General features: G+C 40.1%; 1 protein-coding gene across 7 annotated transcripts in view; it reads left to right on the top strand.

Moving 5' to 3' along the window:
* The window catches only part of GAPVD1 (GTPase activating protein and VPS9 domains 1), an 80097-nt gene that overhangs the window by 16171 nt on the left and 43129 nt on the right, over positions 1-20797 (top strand). For 5 of the 7 annotated variants that reach the window (XR_004681208.1, XM_035015813.1, XM_035015814.1 and 2 more), the window contains exons 2-6: positions 10880-11097; positions 13206-14049; positions 17208-17294; positions 18910-19044; positions 19191-19380. Coding sequence is in view for 6 of the 7 variants with exons in the window: in XM_035015813.1 (XP_034871704.1) it covers positions 10913-11097; positions 13206-14049; positions 17208-17294; positions 18910-19044; positions 19191-19380 (1441 nt within the window). In the remaining variant the exon portion in view is untranslated. Of the gene's footprint in view, positions 1-10879; positions 11098-13205; positions 14050-17207; positions 17295-18909; positions 19045-19190; positions 19381-20797 lie in introns of those variants that run through there. The other 2 variants (XM_035015812.1, XM_035015815.1) reach the window with 1 other exon arrangement.

The following is a 20797-nucleotide window of genomic DNA, read 5'->3' as shown; positions in this document are numbered from 1 at the left end:
GATGCGGGACTCGATCCCGGGACTCCAGGATCATGACCTGAGCCGAAGGCAGTCGCCCAACCAACTGAGCCACCCAGGCGCCCCAGCCATTACTATTTATAATGCCTTTTAAGAAAGTTTGCTATTAAAAAAAAAAAAAAAGTTTGCTATTGGGCGCCTGGGTGGCTCAGTTGGTTAAGCGACTGCCTTCGGCTCGGGTCATGATCCTGGAGTCCCGGGATCGAGTCCCACATCGGGCTCCCTGCTCGGCGGGGAGTCTGCTTCTCCCTCTGACCCTCCTCCCTCTCATGCTCTCTGTCTCTCATTCTCTCTCTTGCAAATAAATAAAATCTTAAAAAAAAAAAAAAAGTTTGCTCTTAAATGGATATCAATGTAAAAACACTTTTCTTAAACAATTCTGGCTAGGAAGTATGTTTGCCTTGCTTCACTTGACCAGGAATTAGTGCAAAATGTAATGTGCCTATGGAAATTTTGTTATGAAGTATCTGTATTTCATTTCTGATCACAGTAAGCCAAGAGAGAAAATGTTTTCAGTGTGATAACTGTGTTGGGGCACCCGGTTGGCTCCGTTGGAAGAGCATGCAACTCTTGATCTCGGAGTTGTAAGTACAAGCCACACACTGGGTGTAGAGATTACTTAAAAATAAAATCTTAAAAAAAAAAATGAACACTAAAATGTGTTACCAGCTGTTAATGGATCCTGGAACATCATGTGGTAGCTGGTAATCCTTTTTCTAGACGGTGGTTGTTGAAGACTGTGATAAATTATGGTGTTCAAATGTTTTCTCAAGTTAGTATACTTTTTTTTACTGAAAAAAAATTTTGCTAAATTGAATCCGTGGACTTATAAGTGTATTACTTGTGTAATTAAAAAAAAAATACGCTTTATTTTTTTTAGAACAGTTTAAGATTTACAGAAAAATTGAGAGGATAATACAAGGAGTTCCTATATACTCGGCACCAAGTTGCCCCTATTCCTAACATCTTACATTAACATGGTATATTTGTTACAATTAGCGAACCACTGCTGACACATCATTATTAACTAAAGTTCAATTTCCTTAGTTTTCACCTGATGTCCTTTTTCTGTTCCAGGATCCCATATTATATTTAATTGTCATTATCTCTGTAATTTTTTTTTTTTTTAAGATTTTATTTATTTGACAGGGAGAGAGAGACAGCAAGAGAGGGAACACAAGCAGGGGGTGTGGGAGAGGGAGAAGCAGGCTTCCCACTGAGCAGAGAGCCTGATGCGGGGCTCGATCCCAGGACCGTGGGATCATGCCCTGAGCCGAAGGCAGACGCTTAACGACTGAGCCCCCCAGGTGCCCCATCTCTGTAATTTTTAATTAGATCATCTTAAATTAGGCACATTAACATATTTGCAAACATGCTTTGTTCTCAAATTTCAAAGCCATACTTGCATGTGGCATTTATGTTACTAAAAATGCTCTTAGGCTGAAGATTGTGGCCTTTACTTTCAGTTTTAATAAGCCTTTTACAAGTGTAGGTTGCACAATCTTAGCAAGTAGTCTAACCTGTTAAGACTTTAATACTTCCCACTTACTTTCATGGAAAGGTTCATTTTGGTCAGTTCTCTTTTTTTTTTTTTAAAGATTTTATTTATTTATTTGAGAGAGAGAATGAGAGAGAGAGCATGAGAGGGGTGAGGGTCAGAGGGAGAAGCAGACTCCCTGCTGAGCAGGGAGCCCGATGCGGGACTCGATCCCGGGACTCCAGGATCATGACCTGAGCCGAAGGCAGTTGCTTAACCAACTGAGCCACCCAGGCACCCTTGGTCAGTTCTCTTATGCGATGGACATGGAGCTGTGTCCCCTTGAAATGATAGACATCACCTTTTAATTAATAAGAAGAATGATGTCTTACATTGTGTAGTCATTTACACTTTCCAGTCATCTCATATGAACTGTACAGCTTAGCACATGAGAGGGACAGGGACACTCCAGTTTTGGAGATGAGGAAACAGAAACTTAAGTGAAATGACTAAGTTTCCAGTAGGTTACACTGCCGGTAGGTGTAAAGCCCAGTCTTAAATGCCTCAGATCTTCTGACCCCAGTTTTGTTTTCCTTTTTGCTATGTTGTTTGACATAGTCTCTAATATGGGCTGTCTCATAAAGTTATTCCTGAATTTATTAGATTAACAAAGAGATGATTAGTTTGTTTAATTGAAGTCTCGCTGTTAAAGTATAGAACCATTAGATACCCATCATTAACTTGGGATCCCTTTAATTAGAATTTTCAACAGGGAAAACATGAAACATGATTCTCATTCCAAAAAACATTTGAAATAATTTTTTTCCTAGTATAGAGTCCTTCTCTTGAGTCATAGGAGTTCATTCAGGCATAGTTGCTAACATTTGTAATATGTGTATCCTCCTTGGAGCATATTTCCTAGTTTGCACATTTCAGGCTATTCTTCCTCCCCATGCTCTGCATCAGAATAGGTATGCTTACTTATCAGGAATTGGCAGACTTTTTCTGTAAAGGGCCATAGGTAACTGTTTTAGGCTTTGTGGGCCATATGGACTCTGGAGGACTCTGGCAACTATTCAGCTCTGCTATTGTAGCAAGAAAACAGCCATAGATTATATGCAAACAAATGGACATGGCTCTGTTCCAATAAAACTTTATTTATAGAATCAGGCCCCTAGCTGAATTTGGCCACAGGCTGTAGTTTGCCAAGCCCTGCTCTATACCATTGTGGAAGGATACAGAAACCCGTTGTGCTTTACTGCTTCAACTAAAATCTTCCCACTGTTCTCACACTGATATGTTTTCATAACATGAATTGAAAAGCTTAAAATTTGATTTAACGTGCATGGTATATAATGAATTTTTTTTTTGTAGAAAATGGGGTAAGTGGAACTGAAGTTACAGATTTTCATAGTCTAATTTTTTACTATAAAAAGAAATGATCTCCCTTGGAAAATGCTTGCAAATTTCAGGATAAAATTCTGTTTGTTGTTAGATATGTTAATGCCTAATGTTAATTTACAATCTTTTATTTTACTTATGTTCTTTTCTTAGAGCAACTTGTAACAATGCAATTAGCAAATATATATGAGCGCTTCTTGAGTGTGCTCATGGTATTGGGGGCTAGGGATACATCCATCTAAAAGATGCTCTCAGCCTTTGAGGGGACCTGTCATTTTTGCTGGAAAGACAGGATACAGTCATCAAAGATGAAAAGATGTTGAGTATGTAGTTGCATATTTGGATCTGACATTCAGGGGAAACGTAAAGTCTAGAGATACTAATTTGGGAGCTACCAGCATTTTGATGGTTCTTAAGCCATGAGATGGAATGAGATTGCCTAGTACTGAGTGTAGATGGAAAAGCAAAGTTCTCAAGACTGAGCTTCAGGGTAGGGTACACCAGTGTTTTGAAATCAGGGAGATGAGGGGCAATTACAAAGGAGACTGAGACTGAGTGGAGAAGACAGGGGACCACCATGAGAGTGTGGTGTCCCAAAGTCAAAGAAAGTGGTTCAAGGAGAGTGGTGTCAGATGCTTCTGTTAGGTCAAGAAGAGGAGGAATGATAATGTATCATTGGATTAATAATGTGCTTATTTATTTACATATATTTTAAAAGATTTATTTGAGAGAGAGAGAACAGGGAGGAGGAACAGGTGGAGAAGAAGAGAGAGACTCAAGCAGAGCATACTCTACACTGAGCATGGAGCCTGATGTGGGGCTCGATCGCACGACCCCAAGATCCCAACCTGAGCCAAAACCAAGAGTCAGACACTTAACCGACTGTGCCACCCAGGCACCCTACATGTGCTTATTTATTATTGGTGACTTGAAGACTAGCAGTTTTGATGGAATGGTAGGACAAAACTTACTGGTGTGGGCTCTGGAGGGGATCAGAGGAGAGAAACAGGAGACAGTGATTATAGACATCTCTGTCAAAGAATTTTCTTCTAAAGGGAGGGAAAAAATGGGGGTGGAAGCTGAAGGAGAGACATGAAGTAGAGAGTTTTTTTTTTTTAAGATGAAAAATAATAGCATGTTTATATATTGGTGAGAATGATCCAGTAGAGAAGGAAATGTGGATGGGAGGGGGATAGGGTGGTTGGGATTTCCATAGTAATGTTCTTAAGTAGATGTGAAGGGAGGAAATTAGCATACAAGTGAGGCTTGGCTTTAACCTAGAGAAAGGCAGTTCATTTAAAGTAAAGAAAAGTGGAGCGCGCGCGTGCGTGCGTGCGTGTGTGTGTGTGTGTGTGTGTACATACATATATGTACTTGTAGTTACTTGTAGTTTACTTGCTCCTGGCTTCATAGTTGACTAAGCTTTGCGAGGACAGAGGCTGTCTGTTTTGTTCTGTCCTGTACTCTTAGTGCCTGGGTACAGTGAAGACATTCAGAAAATATTTGTTGATTTGAATTAAATTGGAGAAGATAGCTTTTAACAGCCTTTCCAATTCTAAGATTCTATTTTGATATTAAGATCATAGAGGAGGGACGCCTGGGTGGCTCAGTTGGTTAAGCGTCCAACTTTTGATTTTGGCTCAGGTCATGATCTCAGTGTTGTGAGATCGAGCCCTGTGTCGGGCAGTCTGCTTTTCCCTCTCCTTTTACCCCCCCGCCCCCCGCTCATGCTCTCTCTCTCTCTCAAAATAAATAAGTAAAATCTTAAAAAAAAATATATCATAGAGGAAATAAAGAATTTAAGCTCAGCCAAGAGGTGAGAGTTGGAGACACCTGTATTTTAAATGATATTTGAGCGTAAACTCAGATGAAGTCGATGTCACTAGAAGCGAGGTGAAGTTCTGTAAAAACCAATAGATAAAAGGAACTTTAAGGAGTCAATTATTAACAGAACTGGAAATTAAGGTAGATGTGACTGACAAAATGTTTAGATTAGTTGGTTGAGAGGAAGGGCTGCTTTGGAACCAGAACTGAGTCAGTGTGAATTTTGATGTAGCTGCTTGCTAGGTATGTCAACACTTTTCTCAACTGTGAAAGGAAGTTAATGAGAGCACAGTCATCATAGGGTTATAAGGATTCAGTGAGGAAAAAAATAGCAGTGCCTGGCATGATAAAGTTCTAAACAAATGGTGGCTTGGTATGAGTATTGTTACTGTTAGTTTGATATTGATATTGTCATTGTTACTTTTCAGGAAACTAACATATTTGCAAATATTTGTACTTTCCTGTTGTCTTCAGTATGGTAAAATCTCCCCACTCTAGTTATTTATGCCTACATTTTATTTAAGCAATTTCCCAATAGCTGTAACTATTGTGTTATAATGGTGCCTTAGAAGAGCAGAACAACTTCATAGACAAACCCTTTTCTACAACTGTTGTTTTTAAGTAGTGACCTGTTAGGTATTATTTGTGTTGGGGGGGTATTTTTTCAAAATGTATAAGCCAGTAGACTTGGGGCTACCTGAATTGAGTTCACTTAACATGTTTGAGCTCCTACCTGCCATCAGCTATGTTAGGACACAAAGTTGAATTCTTTCCCTCAGTGTTTACAGTCTAAGGGGAGAGAGAGAGCTATAATATCATTATACTCTGGCATGTGCTACATGTTGTATAAAATAAGTATTCAGAACATGATTTTAATTTAGGTAAACTGTGGACAAAAATATAGGTCAGAGTTAATTTATATTTTTAATCTCTTGCATTTTACCCAGTGGTTTACTGACACTTTTTAGGGTGGGGGGGCAGAGGGAGAGGGAGAGCAAGAATTTTAAGCAGGCTCCACACCCAGCATGGAGCCAGACACCGGGCTGTATCTCACAATCCTGAGATCATGACCTGAGCTGAAATCAAGAGTCGGATGCTTGGGGCACCTGGGTGGCTCAGTCAGTTGGGCATATGCCTTCGGCTCAGGTCATGATCTCAGGGTCCTTGGATCGAGCCCCTCATTAGGCTCCCTGCTCAGTGGGGAGCCTGCTTCTCCCTCTCCCTCTGCCGCTCCCCCTGCTTGTGCTCTCTCACTCTCTCTCTCTATCAAATAAATACAATCTTAAAAAAAAAAAAAAAGTCAGATGCTTAACTGACTGAGCCACCCAGGCGCCCCTATATAATAATGTTTTTAAAAGTATTATTTTGTAGGTTAAGTTATTACCTGTTATTTGGCAGCACCCAGACCAACTTATTATAGAAAGAAAAGCATTAAAGCAAATAATTCTTGAACTTGATGAAAGAAAAAAATGCTTAACAAGTTTATCTAGATTTATTTAAAACATCTTTGAAGACATTTGGAACTATTAAAGGATTTAGAAGGTGAATTCTTGTTTAGACTAGGTGGAGCATTACTTTCATGTGTTAATTTTTTTTAAGTGAAGCTGTATTTGAAGGTTTTAATTTCTAAATTGTATAAATTGGTTCATATTTTGCTGTGTCATTGGAAACATTTTATGTGTCCTATCTTGAACAATATTTTGGTTATAATTAGACTGTGAGCTCCTTGAGATTAGGGGACCTGGTTAGGCTCCAGCCAAGCTCAGTAATATATTTGTTGAATTAAATTGTATTAAAGCAGCAAGAAGGACACAGTTTGAGAATTTCTAAAATATTTTTCCCTATTTTTTCATTATGAAAAATTTCTAACATAACTGAAATTGTTGAAGGATAGTATAATGGTTATCATCTACCCTCCACCCAGATTCAACAGTTGTTTATATTTTGCTGCATTTTTAAAATCTCATTTTTTTGCTGAACCATGTAGAAGTAAGTTGCAGACATCCTAACGCTACTTTTACATACTTGAGCATGCGTCTCTTTTTTTTTTTTTTTAAAGATTTTATTTATTTATTTGAGAGAGAGAATGAGATAGAGAGAGAGAGCATGAGAGGGGGGAGGGTCAGAGGGCGAAGCAGGCTCCCTGCTGAGCAGGGAGCCCGATGCGGGACTCGATCCCGGGACTCCAGGATCATGACCTGAGCTGAAGGCAGTGGCTTAACCAACTGAGCCACCCAGGCGCCCCGAGCATGCGTCTCTTAAAAAGAAGATATTCTCCTAAGTCACCGCAGGATTTTTGAGTCATTCTTGCAGAGATCAGGGTAATAATAGTAGTGTACTGGCTCTGTCATCTCTCACTTGTGTGGTCCTGGGCAACTTACTTCACATCCCTGAGCCTCAGTTTCCTTAGCTGCAGAGCACTTATCTCAGAGGAATATTATGCAGATGAAGTGTGTAAAGGCACCATTTTCAGTTGATAACGTGTTCTCAAGTGTGGTGAATTAATACTACACCCACCCTTGTTCCCAGAGTTGGAAACTTTTACCTTTTTTTCCCCATTTGTTGTTAACAAATCTTGTATTTCTATCTTGTAACATTTCTCAAACCTGTCCTGTTCTTTCCATTGCCACCACATTTCCTGCCTGTCAACAATTTTAGTCTCTCTTCTTCTGGTCCCATCCTCACCTCCTCATCCTTTCCTTACTGCCAGAGTTTATGCTCCCAAATATAAATTTAATCTTGTTAATTTCCTGTTTAAAACGTTTGCCGTCACCTACAGTGCAAGGTCCAAGTTTCTTAACTCTGGCTTCTTTGTACCTCTGTTTCTGCAGCCTTATCTCTTATTATGCGCGTTCCCTCCCTCCCCCTACCTCACTGAACACACAGACACAGTCCCCCAAACTGTAGCAAGCCATGGGTAGCTCTCTAAATGTACTCTTGGTTACACACATCTGTGCCTTTGCTTGGTTGACTCCCCGTATCTGGAGTTCTACCCCACCTGCCATCCTCTTTATGTCTGGCAAATACTCTTCTTCTCCCCTCTCCCCAGCTTGCCTTTTAAGACTAGGTGCAGGTTCCTTCTCCTTTTCCCCCTCTCCCTGTCTACATTGTACAGTCTTCTAGCATAATACCCGTAACATTTTTGGACAGCCATTTGCTTGCATGTCTGCCTCATTCTGCTAGGTTAGAAAGTCCTTGAGGATACACAGGTTTTATCCCTTCTTGTATTCCTAATACCTAATATGTTGCTTGTACCAGGGATAAAATAAATGTAGATATTGAGTCCACATTTTATGGGTGAAAAAAATCCGAGGTTCAGAGAATAATCTTTATGTGCCCAAAGTAACAGAACTAATTAATGAAACATTCAGATCTTTAAGAGCCCATTTCAGTATTGTTCCCATTAACTATAATAGTTCTTAGTCTGTGTACTTAGAGCCCCCTAGAGGATGTTAGAGTTCCCACATGGAAGTCTATGAAGTCATATATAAATTTTCTGTAAATTGAGTTAATACAATTATATAAGTATATGTATGTCACCAGTTTTTCTTAATGTACCCACATGGTTTTGTTATTAACTTAACAACATCTTAGTGGACATACTTATGTATTTTTTTTAAAAGATTTCATTTACTTGAGAGAGAGGGGGGGAGCAGCAGAGGGAGAGGGACACGCAGACTCCCACGCTGAGCACAGCCTGTCACGGGGCTTGATCCCACAACCCTGAGATCATAACCTGAGCTGAAATCAAGAGTCGGATGCTCAACTGACTGAGCCACCAGGAGCCCATACTTTTATCTTTTGAGAGGAGAGCAGTATGAGGGCCTTCATGATACAGGTGATTTGGAATAACAGCTTTGCATAATTTGCTAGGGAATTGATAAGGTATAAGAAAGTTTTTTTTTTTTTTTTTTTTAAGATTTATTTATTTTAGAGAGAGAGAGGTAGCACGAGTGGGGGTGCAGAGGGAGAGGGAGAGAGAGTCGCAAGCAGACTCCAAGCTGAGTACTGAGCCTGACTCGGGGCTCCATCTCATGACCCTGAGATCATGACCTGAGCCAGAACCAAGAGTTGGACGCTCAACTGACTGCACCACCCAGATGCCCCAAGAAAGTGGTTTTTGAAAGCAGTAGATTCAGGTTAGATGGTGAGATCTGAAATTTTCTTAGTCTTTTTTTTAAAGATTTTGTTTGTTTATTTGAGAGAGAAAGAGACAGCGAAAGAGGGAACACAAGTGGGGGAGTGGGAGAGGGAGAAGCAGGCCTCCCGCTGAGCAGGGAGCCCGATGCGGGGCTCGATTCCAGGACCCTGGGATCATGACCTGAGCCGAAGGCAGATGCTTAAGAGCTGAGCCACCCAGGCGCCCCTGAAATTTTCTTAGTCTTCAGTAGTTCATTAAAATAAGAAAGTTTAGGGGCGCCTGGGTGGCTCAGTCGTTAAGCGTCTGCCTTCGGCTCAGGTCATGATCCCAGGGTCCTGGGATGGAGCCTTGCATCGGGCTCCCTCCTCAGCGGGAGGCCTGCTTCTCCCTCTCCCACTCCCCCTGCTTGTGTTCCTTCTCTCGCTGTCTCTTTCTGTCAAATAAATACATAAAATCTTTAAAAATAAGTAAGTAAGTAAATAAATAAATAAATAAAATAAGAGAGTTTAAAAATTTCTAAAAACAGGGGTGCCTGGGTGGCTCAGTCATTAAGCATCTGCCTTCAGCTCAGGTCATGTTGGATCTCAAAAAAAAAAAAAGATGTGGTCTGGCAGGCATTCTAGGTTCAAAGGTATAGCTTAAGTAATAATGCTTTAAAGGGGCGCCTGGGTGGCTCAGTTGGTTAAGCGACTGCCTTCGGCTCAGGTCATGATCCTGGAGTCCCAGGATCGAGTCCCACGTCGGGCTCCCTGCTCAGCGTGGGGTCTGCTTCTCCCCCTGACCCTCCTTCCTCTCATGCTCTCTGTCTCTCATTCTCTCTGTCTCAAATAAATAAATAAAATCTTTTAAAAAAAAAAAGTAATAATGCTTTAAAATATGTATGCTATTTCTGTCAGTTTGTTTAGCTACTAGATAAATAAGATTTGTGTGATTTCATTGATTCTTTTGGCAAATATTTGTTCAATTCTTGCTACAAACCAGGTGCTCTGCTCAGCCCTGAAATTACAGCTGTGAGTGAATAAAACAGACAAGCCTTACCCCTCCTTGGTGGCCCTTACCTTTTAGTGGGGGAACCATACTCTCAGCATAATGAACATGCAAGTAGGTATCTGTAATATAATGCTAGACAGAGGCAAGTACTTTTAAAAAAGGCCAGAAAAGGGAATAGGAAGTGATAGTTTCTATTTTGGGAGTTATCTGAGAAGGCCTTTCTAGATAGACATTTAAACAGAGAGAACTGAGTGAAGTAAAAGTACTCGCCGTGCAAAGATACTCGGAGGAACAGCCTTCCAGACAGAGGGATCATCAAATGCAAGAGGCTTTGAGGAAGGGGCATGCTTGGCCTGTTCAAGCAAGGAGGCCAGTGTGTCTGGAGCCATGTGAGCAAGGGTAGAATGGTAGGAGATGAGGTTGGAGAAGTAGCCAGGGGTAGATCATGTAGGACCTTTAGATTTCATTCTAAATGTAATGTAAGCCTTTGGATGGTTACTAGTAAGGCGATAAGGTGATCTGACTTAAGTTTAAAGGATACTCTATGCTATGTAGAGAACAGACTCGAGTAGTACAAGAAAGGAAACAGGGCGATCAGTTAGGAAGTGGTGGTTATAGACCTTTGCGTGAGAGAAGATGATGGACATGGTAAGAAGTAGATTGGAGATGTATTTTGAAGATCGAGTCAACAGGTTAGTTGACTGATTGCAGTGTAGAAGGGAGCAATCAAGGAAACTCTAATGCTAATAAATAGACACTAGACTTGAAAGAAATACACACGTTTTTACTGTGGCAGTCTCTGACCAGTGGCCTTACTAGGAGCTTTTTTTTTTTCTTTTCTTTTATCTGTATTTACCAGTTTTTCTATACCTGTAATGCTTCTGCAAAAAATATATAGATTATTTTAAAATTAGAGTTAATCAGAATACTGAATGTAGCCTAATTCTTAATGTATTCTCTTATCCCTTTTGATTTTGGAAAACAGTCTAAGTGACACAAAATTTCTAAACCTGTCTCTTTACTCTTAGTGATCAGCCTTTGTACCTTCTCCACATCTGAAGATGGTGAAGCTGGATATTCATACTTTGGCCCATCACCTTAAGCAGGAACGCTTATATGTGAACTCTGAGAAACAGCTCATTCAGAGGCTCAATGCAGATGTACTTAAGACAGCTGAAAAGTTGTATCGTACAGCATGGATTGCTAAGCAACAGAGAATTAATTTGGATCGGCTAATCATAACCAGGTAAAAAAAAAAAAAGGTTTTGAGGCATTAAATTTTATGAACCACTGTAATTCTGTGCAAACTATAAATAAATAAATCTATTTCCAACAAAGTGTATGCTTTCAGATAGTTTGAATCAACGTTAAGGTGAGCCTTTGCTTATTTTGTCTGTTAATTAACTTAAGCCTTTTATAGAGAATTTTAACTTAAGCATTAATATTTTATACCACACCAATTAATTTTGTATCTTTGTATAATAACATTTTATTGTTGCTAAGAGTAAATTATCTTGTGTTCTTTTTTTTAAGTAAGCTCCACACCCAACGTAGGGCTTGAACTCACGACCCTGAGATCAAGAGTCACATGCTCCACCAATTCAGCCAGTCGCTCCCCTTTTCTCCTGGTATTATTTAATATACAGTTGGCCCTTGAATACTGGTTTGACCCATGTGGGTCCTCTTATATGTGGATTTTTTTTTTTTTAAGATTTTATTTATTTAGTTGACAGACACAGCGAGAGAAGGAACACAAGCAGGGGGAGCGGGAGAGGGAGAAGCAGGCTTCCCGCCGAGCAGGGAGCCCGATGCGGGGCTCGATCCCAGGACCCTGGGATCATGACCTGAGCCGAAGGCAGACGCTTAACGACTGAGCCACCCAGGCGCCCCTATATGTGGATTTTTTCAGTAGAGTACTATAAATGTATTTCCTCTTTCTTACGATTTTCTGAACAATATTTTCTTTTCTCTAGCTTACTTTATTCTAAGAATACTGTATATAATATGTATACAAAATATGTGTTAATCGACTATGTTATCTGTAAGGCTTCTTTTTTTTTTTCAAGAGTTTATTTATTTGACAGAGAGAGATAGAGCAGGAACACAAGCAGGGGGAGTGGGAGAGGGAGAAGCAGGCTTCCCACTGAGCAGGGAGCCCGATGTGGGGCTCGATCCCAGGACCCTGGGATCATGACCTGAGCCGAAGGCAGCTGCTTAACGACTGAGCCACCCAGGTGCCCCTATCTGTAAGGCTTCTGGTCAACAGTAGGCTATTAGTAGTTAAGTATTTAGGGAGTCAAAAGTTATGCATGGATTTTCCACTGCACAGGGGGTCAGTGCCTCTAATCCCCACATTGTTCATGGGTCAACTATATGTATTTCCATGTTTTGATTCTGTATATCTATTTCCCAGTTTTATTTATTTTTTATTTATTTTTTTAAAAGATTTTATTTATTTGACAGAGACACAGCGAGAGAGGGAACACAAGCAGGGGGAGTGGGAGAGGGAGAAGCAGGCTTCCCGCTGAGCAGGGAGCCCGATGTGGGGCTCCATCTCAGGGTCCTGGGATCATGACCTGAACCAAAGGCAGACGCTTAAGGGCTGAGCCACTGAGGCGCCCCTACTTCTCAGTTTTACAAACCATTTTTTCACTGTGTGAATACCTTATTATTCTGTTGTTTCAAGAAGTAGTTTTTAGCTCTAAGAGTGGTACTGAGGTATAATTTTGAGAAAAGGAGGCAGATACAGAAAAGTACATACTGTATGATTCCATTTATGTGAAGCTGAAAAAAGCAGGACTGATCTTTGATCATGGAAATGAGAAGAATGGTTATTTTTTTTTAATTTTATTATGTTAGTCACCATACAATACATCATTGGTTTTTGATGTGGTGATCCACGATCCATTGTTTTCATATAACACCCAGTGCTCCATGCAGTACGTACCCTCCTTAATACCCATCACCGCGCTAACCAATCCCCCCTCCCCCCTCCTCTCTAAAACCCTGTTTGTTTCTCAGAGTCCATAGTCTCTCATGGTTCATCTCTCCCTCCAATTCCCCCCTCCCCATTTTTCCCTTCCTTCTCCTAATGTCCTCCATGCTAAGAAGAATGGTTATTTTTTGCTATTTTTCATTGAACCTGATTTACTAGGATGAATTTGTCCTCCTTTGTACTTTTTGGTTTTGCCTTTCTTCACATATTCAGATGCTGGTGGGCTGAAAGATTTGAGCAGTTCGGAGTGATCTCATTGCTAGGACTATAATCAATCTACATTTCCAGGTTTCAATGGAATGTATGTATTGTATTATTTTTATTGATTTTATTGTTTTGCTTGTTTGCTCATTTTTTAGTGCTGAAGCTTCCCCTGCTGAATGTTGCCAACATGCCAAGATTTTGGAAGATACACAGTTTGTTGATGGATATAAGCAATTGGGATTTCAGGAGACTGCTTATGGAGAATTCTTGAGTCGGTTAAGGGAGAATCCTCGTCTTATTGCCTCCTCTTTGGTTGCTGGGGAGAAACTTAATCAGGAGAACACACAAAGTGTTATTTACACAGTTTTTACCTCCCTCTATGGCAACTGCATTATGCAAGAAGATGAAAGCTACCTCCTTCAGGTTTTGAGATACTTGATTGAATTTGAACTTAAAGAAAGTGACAACCCCAGGCGACTTTTGAGGAGAGGAACTTGTGCCTTCAGCATCTTATTTAAACTTTTTTCTGAAGGACTGTTTTCCGCCAAACTTTTCCTCACAGCTACTTTACATGAGCCAATCATGCAACTGCTTGTTGAAGATGAAGATCACCTGGAAACAGATCCAAACAAGCTAATTGATAGGTTCTCCCCATTACAACAGGAAAAACTCTTTGGAGAGAAAGGCTCAGATAGATTCAGGCAAAAGGTTCAAGAGATGGTGGATTCCAATGAGGCCAAACTGGTGGCTCTGGTGAACAAGTTTATTGGTTATCTGAAACAGAACACGTACTGCTTTCCACATAGTTTGAGGTGGATTGTGTCACAGATGTACAAAACCCTCTCCTGTGTAGATAGACTGGAAGTTGGGGAGGTCAGGGCAATGTGTACTGATCTCCTGTTGGCCTGCTTCATTTGTCCTGCAGTTGTCAATCCAGAACAGTATGGAATAATCTCTGATGCTCCTATTAATGAGGTGGCAAGATTTAATCTGATGCAGGTATGCTTTTGCTATTATCGTTAATATGGCATTCAGTTGAAAATCAGTTGAGTGAGTAGTGGGGTGGCAACAGAAAATATGATGACAATATGTATATATTCTTACCATTCCCTTTCCTCAAACTGGTTTAAACATTTGCTTCTTAAGAGATAAAAGCAGTTACGGGACACCTGGGTGGTTCAGTCAGTTGAGTGTCCCACTCTTGGTTTCAGCTCGGGTCGTGATCTCAGGGTTGTGGGATTGAGCCCTGCTTTGAGCTCCAAGGTCCGGCTCCACCTTCAGCGGGGAGTCTGCTTGAGAGTCTCTCCCATGCTGCCCTCCCCACCCCCCGCTTGTGCGTGCATGTGCATGCATGCGCACACACACTCTCTCTCTGAAATAAAAAAAGAAAGAAGAGCAGTTATATTGGGATTTAAAAATATTGTAGTCGTAAAGTATTTGGTTAGTTTTTGGAGCACCTGGATGTCTCAGTCTGTTAAGCATCTGCCTTCAGCTCAAGTCATGATCCCAGGGTCCTGGGATCAAGCCCTGAGTCGAGCTCTCTGCTGCGGGGAGCCTGCTTCTCCCTGTCCCTCTGCCTGCCACTCCACCTGCTTGTGCTTGCTGTCTCTCTCTCTCTCTCTGTCAAATAAATAAATAAATAAAATCTTAAAAAATATATTTTGTTAGTTCCCCAAAGATTTAGTTATTTATTTTAGAGAGAGAGGGAGAGCACGTGAGTGAGGGGAGGGACAGAGGGAGAGGGAGAGAAATCCTTGAGCAGACTCCCCACTGGGCTCAGATCCCAACGTGGGGCTTGATCCCAGGACTGTGATATCATGACCTGAGCTGAAACCAAGAGTCAGATGCCTAACCGACTGAGCCACCTAGGTGCCCCTTGTGTTAGTTTTTATTTATTTATTTTATTTATTTTTATTTTTAAAATTTTATTTATTTGAGAGAGAGTGTGAGAGGACAAGTTGGGGTGGAACAGAGGGAGAGGGAGAAGCGACTCCCTGCTGAGCAGAGAGCCTGATGTGGGGCTTGATCCTGGGACTCCAGGATCATGACTTGAGCTGAAGGCAGATGCTTAACCAGCTGAACCACCCAGGCGCCCCTAGTTGATTAGATTTTCTAGAATAGGGACACCATCCCTTTCCCATGATTTCAAAACCCAGCGTGATTGAAATTATTTATACATCATCTTTTATACATTATATGGTAGCAAAACCTGACTTGAGCTAACATGAGACTGTTTATCACTGCTAGTTATTCCTTTTAGGGCATGAATACTCATGTTTTGCTGTAGAAATGCAAATACATTTGATTACAGGATGCCACCCTTAATACTGCCTATGTTACATGTATGCACTAATCAACCTTTCTAAAATCTTCAAATTTTAAAATCTGAAACTCTTCTGGACCTCAGTTTCAGAAAGAGGAGTTTTGGATTTATGTTAGCACTTTTCCCCTTTATCATGAGAACTACTGGAATCATGTTACTTATTTCTTTTTTTAGAGAAGAGGAGTGGGGAGGGGCAGAGGGAGAGAGGGGGGAGAGAGAGAGAATCCTAAGCAGGCTCCACGCCCAGTGCAGAGCCCTGTGTAGGGCTGGATCTCACAACCCTGAGATCATGACCTGAGCTGAAATCAAGAGTCGGATGCTGAACTGACTGAGCCACCCAGCCACTCCTATGTTATTATTTCTTAAGGGAATTTTTTAATCATATCCTATCCTCCAGAAATACTGTAAAGAAGAAACTGAGTTTATTTAGAATGTAATATATCTTTGGATGATACTTCTTTAAAGGATTTTGTTTATTTATTTTTTAAAAAATATTTTATTTATTTATTTGACAGAGAGAGAGACAGCGAGAGAGGGAACACAAGCAGGGGATGTGGGAGAGGGAGAAGCAGGCTTCCCGCGGAGTGGGGAGCCCAACGTGGGGCTCGATCCCAGACCCCGGGATCATGACCTGAGCCGAAGGCAGATGCTTAACGACTGAGCCACCCAGGCTCCCTTAAAGATTTATTTATTTGACAGAGAGAGTGAGAGCAGGAACACAAGCAGTGGGAGAGGGAGAAGCAGGCCTCCCGCGGAGCAGGGAGCCTGATATGGGGCTCGATCCCAGGACCCTGAGATCATGACCTGAGCCAAAGGCAGACGCCCAATGACTGAGCCACCTGGGTGCCCCTGGATGATGTTTTTTTAATGATAAGTTTTTTCTTCCCATGGGCATTTCTCTTATGTTGGTATGTTTAGCAATTAACTATATAAAAATCCCTGAAATAAAACTTAAAGTTTTTTATCATCTATGAAAGAATAAATTTATTCTTAAGATAGTATAGTTGTAGGTTTTTATTTTTGTCGTTCCAATAGAGATTGAATCACTTATTTTCTCAAAATGAGTAAAAAAGGGAATTATACCAGATATTAAGATGATACTGTATGATACAAGCTTTCCTCAAAGTGTCTTTAAAGAGAGTAGATTAGGGTCGCCTGGGTGGCTCAATCGATAAGCGTCTGACTCTTGATTTTGGCTCAGGTCATGATCTCAGGTTTGTGAGATCGAGCCCCATGTTGGGCTCTGTGCTCACTGGGGAGTCTGCTTGAGATTCTCTCCCTTTGTCCCTCCTGCCTCTTCTGAAATAAATAAATAAATCTAAAAAAAAGTAAAGAGAGTAGATTAACAGTTCTCTTTTACCAGTAAGGAACTTGCTCTGTGAATTAACATTTACTTTCCAAGCAGCTCTGTTCTGTAGGATTTTTTAAATCTAGAAAAAAAATTCTACCTTGAGAATTTTGTGAACTATAAAGGGAAAAGTACTTAATATTAATTTCAGGTAATTTGAATCAACTTTTGCAGTGAATTTTAAAATTCCTAAATGTATCAAAAGTATAATACCAGAAACAAAGGTATTATATTTTTATTTCTTATTGTCAATGTAATGTTAAAATAAAATTTTCTATTTATTGTCTATAACTCTTAATCTAAATATAGTAAAAGCTGATGTAGAGAAGATACACATTTAATTTGGGACCCTACTTTGCATGCCTGGTCAGATGGTGTAAATATTATTATGAAACAGCTTTTTAGACTAGAATGGAAGCAGTTTCATAGAGAAGAATTTGTAAGTATCTATAGCCCGTGTCTCCCAACTACTGCTTTGGATTACAGGTTGGCCGCCTTTTGCAGCAACTGGCAATGACCGGCTCTGAAGAGGGAGATCCCCGGACAAAGAGCAGCCTTGGAAAATTTGACAAAGTAAGAATGAATACTATCTTGTGTGAAATACCATTTATAGAAAATTTTGCCAAAGTATTAGTGAACTTAACTATTGTCTTTCTTTAATCTTGTCCTTTAATTTATTAAAAATAAATTACTCTTTTCAATTACCCTTGGTATAGCTGTAGAGAATACAATGTTGGATCAGCAGCATTTAAAGGAAGATGTAACTGAAGATTACTAATTCTCACTTAATTGAAGTGTTAAGGAGATGCCACTGTAATGAGAGCCAAAGAGCTTTTAAGATTATTTTATTTTAAAAATTTGATAAGGTGCCTGGCTGGCTCAGTCAGTAGAGCATGCAACTCTTGATCTCGGGGTTTGAGTTCTAGCCCCATGTTGGATGTAGCGATTACTTTAAATATTTTATTTATTTATTATTTATTTAGAGAGGGCGTGCATATGCAGGCAGGGGGAGGAGCAGAGGGAGAGGGAGGGGGAAAGAATTTCAAGTAGACTCCCATGCTAAGTGCAGAGCCCCCTGTGGGCCTGAATCCCATGACCCCGAGATCCTGATCAAAACAGAAATGAGGAGTCCAATGAGCTGCTCAGGCACCCCGGGGCATAGAGATTACTTAAAAAAAAAAAAAAAAAAAAAGCCTTAAAATAAATAGGGTGGCTCAGTCAGTTGAGTGTCCGAGTTTTGGGTTCTGTTCGGATCATGATCTCACGGTCCTGAGATTGGCCCAGGTTAGGCTCTGTGCTCAGCCGGGATCTGCTTTAGATTCTCTCCCTGTCCCTTTCTTTCTGTCCCTCCCCACTGAGTGCATGTGTGTGCACACACATACACACTCTCTGTCTCTAAAATGGATGAATAAATCTTTAAATAGTGTAATTAAAAAAATCACAAAAGCAAATGAGCGACAATTGTATAATCTAAGTGTATTTCATAAATATGTTTTATAGCATTGTTCAGTTAAATTAGATTTTAATCATATTTGAGTAGGCTATACATTCAGCCTTATTTATTTATTTATTTATTTTAAGATTTTATTTATTTTTTAACAGAGAGAGAGACTGCGAGAGAGGGAACACAAGCAGGGGGAGTGGGAGAGGGAGAAGCAGGCTTCCCGCGGAGCAGGGAGCCCGATGCGGGGCTCGATCCTAGAACCCTGGAATCATGACCTGAGCCGAAGGTGGACGCTTAACAACTGAGCCACCCAGGCGCCCCCTTCCCCCCATTCAGCCTTATTTAAAATTCAGAGGTTTATAGTGAAATTCCACTTTCACCTCTGATCTCTAACCTTTATTTCCTCCCCAAAAGGTTCTCGATGTTCTCAGTCTTTCATGTTTTCTTCAAGAGGTCTATATGTATACAAGCGAATTCTTACATATGTTTTCCCAGTCACCCCATCCATCCCTTTTCACAAATGGTAGGGGAGTGTGCACTGTTTTGTGTCATGTTTCTTTCACATACCAGAATTTCATGGAGACAATTCTGTGTCAATTTAAAAAGAATTTAATTTTTTCATTGTTGGGTTTATGATAATTTTCAAGAAGAAAAACTTTTGCATGCTTGTCTACCTTAACCAGAAATTTTGTCCCCTTATTTTAAAGAGGAAATATTTCACTGTGATCTTTTCCTGTTTAACAGAGCTGTGTTGCTGCTTTTCTTGATGTTGTGATTGGGGGCCGTGCAGTGGAGACCCCTCCAATGTCCTCCGTTAATCTTCTGGAAGGCTTGAGCAGAACTGTGGTTTATATAACCTATAGTCAGCTTATTACTCTGGTAATGGCCTTATTCTTTAATAGGATTTTTCTCAAAAGTAATTTATCTAAGCATGGGCAGAGTCATAGATAAGTACATTGTGTGAGAAATAGATACTGTGTTTGAAAAATTGATCTCACTAGCTAATGTCCTTTTACCTTTGCCAGGTGAATTTTATGAAGAGTGTGATGTCTGGAGATCAACTGAGAGAAGATAGGATGGCTCTTGACAATTTATTGGCAAACCTGCCCCAGGCAAAGCCAGGAAAAAGCAGCAGTTTGGAAATGACTCCCTATAATACTCCTCAGCTGTCTCCAGCAACCACTCCAGCAAATAAAAAGAATCGATTGCCTATAGGTAAAGAGCATTTCTCATATTCGGGCTTTCCCTTAAATATAGTGTCTTTTTATTGACCTTTATTACTGCTCAGTGTTTTGGAATATGGTTTTAAATAATTTGGGAAAGCCTTTCCCTTTGTGTTTACTGATACTAATACAATTTTTAAAAATTGGACCAGTTAAGGTTTATGTGTAGGCTTTAGCTTTATCTAGACATACTTTTCATAATTAATTGAGATCATGCCATCTACAGTATACTTTATTGATATTTTTGTAACTTTTTTGGGAAAATTTTGAAAGTGTCAGTATTTGAATTATATAGCCCTGTCATTTCTTCAAAGTTCTAAATAATATAATAATAACTTAGAGGTTTCTGTCGGTAAAGTTGAAAATACAGTTACAACTTTTCCATTATTGTTATTTTTAATAATTTTTATCAAGTGAGCTAAGGTTATCTTTGTTATTTTATAAAATAAAGGTTTCATTTTGTCAAGTTTAAGAATTGGGTTTAATTAAAATTGTTTTATTCACTTAGTAAACATCTGTTATCTATACACACACACAAACACACACACACATTTAGCATTACCATGTACTCTGTACCAGACTGTGGATGAGCACTTTATAGATGTTGTTTCATTTAATTCATGCAAAAAATCCATGCAAAAAGAGTAGGTGTAATGACTACCCTGCATGGGGGGGCACCGTGTTAGACACTGGGGATACAAAGACCACTAGGATATGCCGTTGCTCTGGTAGTTGCTGATAGTCTAGTTGGGGAGAATAAGAGGAGGCCAGTTGCTGTCATTATGCTGTGTTTGATGGAGATAAGCACACATGGAGGCTTATGGGGCACCCATGTTGGCGATGGTGTCAGGAGAAGATCGTGGAGACAGTGAAGCATATACTTTCTCTTGAAGGATGAATGGGAGTTAGACAAAGTAGACCAGAGAGGGAGAGAAAGAGTGTTTAGGCCAAGGGAGCAGTGTTTTAGTGCCCATTTTTTAATGAAAATGAGCTTAGCAACAGTTAGTGAACATTAATAGTTATTTTACACATTTTGAAGAATGGGATTTCATTTTTAAACTTCCATGAGCTGGTTTGTTAAGAACTGACAGTTTCTTAAAATTAATCCGTCTTACATTTAACCTAATATGGAATAATATCATCAACAAAAATATGGCATCGTATCTTCAAGTCTTTGGCTTTCATCATCCCAAAATGTCCGTTTTCAGAATTAAAAATAGAAAAAAATGAAGTTTGACACTCAGTGATTTTTTTTTTTTTAAGATTTTTTATTTATTTATTTTGACAGAGAGAGACACAGCGAGAGAGGGAACACAAGCAGGGGGAGTGGGAGAGGGAGAAGCAGGCTTCCTGCCGAGCAGGGAGCCCGATGTGGGGCTTGATCCCAGGACCCTGGGATCATGACCTGA

Source organism: Mirounga leonina, unplaced genomic scaffold (assembly GCF_011800145.1).
Source record: "Mirounga leonina isolate KUSES-001 unplaced genomic scaffold, KU_Mleo_1.0 Mir_170, whole genome shotgun sequence".
NCBI lineage: Eukaryota > Metazoa > Chordata > Mammalia > Carnivora > Phocidae > Mirounga > Mirounga leonina.
This window is presented reverse-complemented; position numbering and strand designations above follow the sequence as displayed.